The 4,183-nt window shown below is 33.4% G+C and overlaps 1 protein-coding gene across 1 annotated transcript; it reads right to left on the minus strand.

Annotated features, from left to right (window-relative positions):
* Positions 1 to 302: 302 nt before the first annotated feature.
* Positions 303 to 3,714, minus strand: LOC126892444 (uncharacterized). The gene is made up of 2 exons (XM_050661978.1): positions 1,192 to 3,714; positions 303 to 429 (listed from the first exon to the last, which is right to left on the minus strand). Exons 1-2 carry the CDS (start codon positions 3,412 to 3,414, stop codon positions 355 to 357), a joined length of 2,298 nt encoding a protein of 765 aa, XP_050517935.1. The 5' UTR covers positions 3,415 to 3,714; the 3' UTR covers positions 303 to 354.
* Positions 3,715 to 4,183: the final 469 nt, after the last annotated feature.

Genomic DNA, 4,183 nt, shown 5'->3' on the forward strand with positions numbered 1-4,183 from the left:
TCTAAATGAACACTAGGGTGGTCCTTATTTATAAGGAAAAAAAATTTTTTTCGAATTTTTTAGAAATTATTTGCCAGAATGTACCTTTATATAAGACATGAAAATATAACAAATTTCAGCTCAATCGGTTAATATTAACACGTGCCGCATCGACGCTAAAGTTGTGAGATTCAATGTAAGGCAGTTATTACCTATAAGAACGACAATGTACGCGTACGCTCGACTGTAAACATAAAATTACGCATTTTTTTTAAACTTTAGTATAAAAACATACTAATTAAAATGAAAACGTAAAATAAAGATATAGTTTATCCTAATACTATATTTTTTATTTATTGAAATGATACATCCACTTCAGATACATATTTTGGATTTAAGTAAGCCTCCTTTTGTGGCGACTGGGAACTCTCTCCGGTACTCCTGAACAACCTGAATAAAAAAAAATAATATTGAATGTGTTTTCTGAACCTAGCCTATATAATGTGTTCAAGAAAAAAATAACAAAAAATTAAATTTATCTACTCTACGTCATATTATGTATCAGTTTTTAGTTTGTGAAAACTGTCATTATAGATAGCAGTTCGTGAAGGATTTAAAGTGTGCGTGAAGTACCTGTGTATTTTAAATGGGACTAACTGCTAAGAAAAAAATAACAAAAAATTAAATTTATCTACTCTACGTCATATTATGTATCAGTTTTTAGTTTGTGAAAACTGTCATTATAGATAGCAGTTCGTGAAGGATTTAAAGTGTGCGTGAAGTACCTGTGTATTTTAAATGGGACTAACTTTTTCACACACTTTCAATGGGTTTTTCACACACTTTCATATAATCAAATATCCTTAACTTTCGCGTTGTCATGGTGATGACATAATGAGCAATAAATTACAACAAAAATTTTGACAGTTTTGTGGTTTGAAAGAAATTAGAATTTTTAAATGTCAAAGTTCTAAAAATTGTAAATAGAATTGAAATGAATTCCAGTGACGAAGAGTTACAGTTTTTTGATTTATTTATCGTAGAGTAGATAAAATATTGTATGAAACTGTGCGTGAAGTACTTTTTGCGAACTTACGCGATGTAGAGCACTCGCTATCGCTCGTACTCTAAGTATCGCGTGCGTTCGCAAAAAGCATACTTCACGAACTGTTTCATAAATAACTATTGTTTATACATACTACTACTACATACCTGTATCAAAAATTGTTTTTGATGTTCATTTTTCGTCATTTTTTCATTGTAATCCTCAATCAACTTGACTCCTCTTTCTGCAATATCATTTGTACATTTTAAGGTTGAAATGATATTTTTTCCTGTGCGATAATCCTCTCTGTTTTCCCAATTCAGCGGATCGTCCTGAAGAAATTCAACACAAATACCGAATCGTTTAAATAACTGAAGTGAATTGGCGGACAATAATTCAGTTGGTAGATCTTTTTGAACAAAATTTTGGACATCTCGGATTTGCAACGATAGTTTTTTCTCAATGACTTCTGTCTCTTCATTTTCTTCTTCTTTTTCATTCACAGTCTCTATGTTTTTACTTGCACATTCCATAATTTTTTGAGCCATTCTAATTTTTTCAACTCTCTCAATTCTATCGTCAAATATTGCCATGGCAGCACACTCTTCACTTAGATACCATAAATGGTTTAAAAATTTTGTTATTGCAATGGTTGCAATGTTTTCATTAATATTTTTAAATATAACCAATTTTCTCAAAAAATATATATCATTTAGGGGAGCTCCTGTAGTATTCGTTGCTGAAAACCAGGCCTCTACATAACAGTATACAACGAAAACGCAAATTTCTGCATTCAGTTTGGAATTATCCTTTCTCATTTTCATTTGATCGCGAAATAAAAAAAGTTTTAAACAATAAATCGCTTTAGCCATCCATCTCGCTAAATGATATGCACCGGGGGCCCTAAAACTCACATTTGTTTTATCTCCCAAAAAAATGAGCGTCAATTGCAAAAACTCTTTGTAGTCATCACGTGGTTGCTCTTCTGCAAGTTTCTGTTTCACAAAATAAATAATTTCGGGCGCTACATCTTTCAGTGCATTATAAACGGCTTCATCGCTGGTATAATCTAAAAATTTCATTTTATCAATATTCTTCCAGTTTTCTTTAAGTGCTTTGAATTGAGCAATTTCAGGGCCGGATGTTACAATTGCTTTTGTCCTCGTGAATACACCAGCCAAAACGACCTCAAATATATGGTGTCGGCATGGAAGCCACAAAATATCTCGCCCTAACCTTTGTTGAAGCAGAACTGCAGCTCCTTTTATACGTCCAGTGTTTGATGCTGTAGTATCAAAACAAAAGGCTTGAATTTTTTCGGTTAAATTCCATTCATCAGTGATATGGAACACAGCAGAGCAAACTTCCGATCCTGCTGATGATGCAATTCCAGGTACTCCTAATAATTGTTCAAAATCTAAACCAACCGCGATCACAGGAAGCCGATCAATTTTCTCATTTTTTGTGATATCAGGCAATAATTTGGAATCCCAATGCACTTCAATAAAATTTGCATCATTTCCTACCGATTTTATTGATGAATATTTTATTTTCCGCAAAATCTCTCTATTTCTTTTGATAGACGATCTATTGAGAACAAACTCGGTGATATCTATATTAAGAGCTTCTAGGACGGCAGAAATAATATGCATTGCATCCCTGTCACTCACTTTACATTTGTCCAAGGCAGCGGCCAGGCGAGGTGTCATTAACGTCTTTCGTCCTCTCTTGTTTGAAGATGGACCCTGTTGAGATTCCGATATGAAATATATGTCATCTTCACTGTTGTCTTGATTTATCACTTTTTTCTGTGAATCTTCGTGTTCTTTATCTTCCATTTCAAAATGTCCAATCGAACAACTAGAATTTTCCAACAAATCTTCTTTTCTTTTCAACTCTGCAGCTGTGCGTTCTTCTTTCCGCTTTTCCTTACGTAATAATTTGATATCTACTCCCAACATACAACCTACTCTACCTTTCTCCCTTTGCTTAATTAAAAATTCTCTATCTTCGGCGATTTTAATCTCATTTAACGCATTTAAGGTGGCAATATCGAAAAGGTTGTCTAAAGCTTCTTTAAAATCATTTTCTTTTTCTCTCTGCCGTTCAGTATCTCTATTTTTAGATTTTTCTAAATTTCTGACATTATCGTACAAAGATTTTAATTTCAAAATACAGTTTGAACGGTTTTGAACTGGGATTCTTGCTTTTTTCCAAAAAACGACCACTTCATCAATAACTAAAGCACTGCTGTCATTAAGATTTAAATTTACCACTCTCATGTTATAAAAAAGTACACTCAAAACATCTCGTTTACATGGTAATTTACTACCGCAGATTTGATTTTTCATCACTCCAACTAGATAAATATTGTTCCGCAAAGTGGACATTTCAGCACTTTTATCAATTACTTATATAGCACGTCTTTTCTTATGCACTTCAAGTACGAAACTAAAACGAATGTAGCATTGAACAAATAATATGTAAAAACAAAATTGACTTGTCGAGACTTGTAGTCGCGCTTGTAGCGAATTCGAACGCACTTGGCGCCGACTCGTCGTAGCATGTTAGACAGTCAGATGCATGAAACTTCAAGGCCAATGCGGCACGTGTTAATATTATCGGATTGAGCTGAAATTTTGTATTTTTAATGTTTTGGTGTAACTGAACAAAATTACAAATAATTTTGAAAAAATATGAACTTTCGAAAATAAGGACCACCCTAATGAACACCTTTATAAGACCATACAGAAAGCTGTACAACTCGCGACGGCCAGATGCGTACGAAAATTTCTGGGAGAAACTCCAGCATACCAAGTCACGTAGGGCTCGATAACACGGAAAGAGTTCCACCAGAGCTCAATCCTTTTGATACCGTAGGTATCTGGGATGAGTCAATTTTCCCCTTAGAGGGAGTGTGAGCCGTATGGCTAAATCTGGATAATAATAATATTTATTTCGAAAATTGTACATACATATATACAGAGACACATACATATACGCAGAGCGAAACATTCGTCAACATAAAAAACAAAATTAAAATTACAGAAATCCTGTTAAATATTAGAATTCATAAAATCTATTACCTGATATGGTTCAATCTGCAATAGTAATTTACGCACAGCTTTTTTATATTGAGTTAATTGTGTTATTTTTCTA

Source organism: Diabrotica virgifera, chromosome 9 (genome assembly GCF_917563875.1).
Source record: "Diabrotica virgifera virgifera chromosome 9, PGI_DIABVI_V3a".
Taxonomy (NCBI): domain Eukaryota; kingdom Metazoa; phylum Arthropoda; class Insecta; order Coleoptera; family Chrysomelidae; genus Diabrotica; species Diabrotica virgifera.

Bases quoted from the DNA above. Each gene is read 5' to 3' on its own strand.
- LOC126892444 (XM_050661978.1), bottom strand. From the start codon at position 3,414: ATGTCCACTTTGCGGAACAATATTTATCTAGTTGGAGTGATGAAAAAT. The intron at 430-1,191 runs GTATGTAGTAGT...TTTTTTATTCAG, and splicing joins AAAAACAATTTTTGATACAG to GTTGTTCAGGAGTACCGGAG.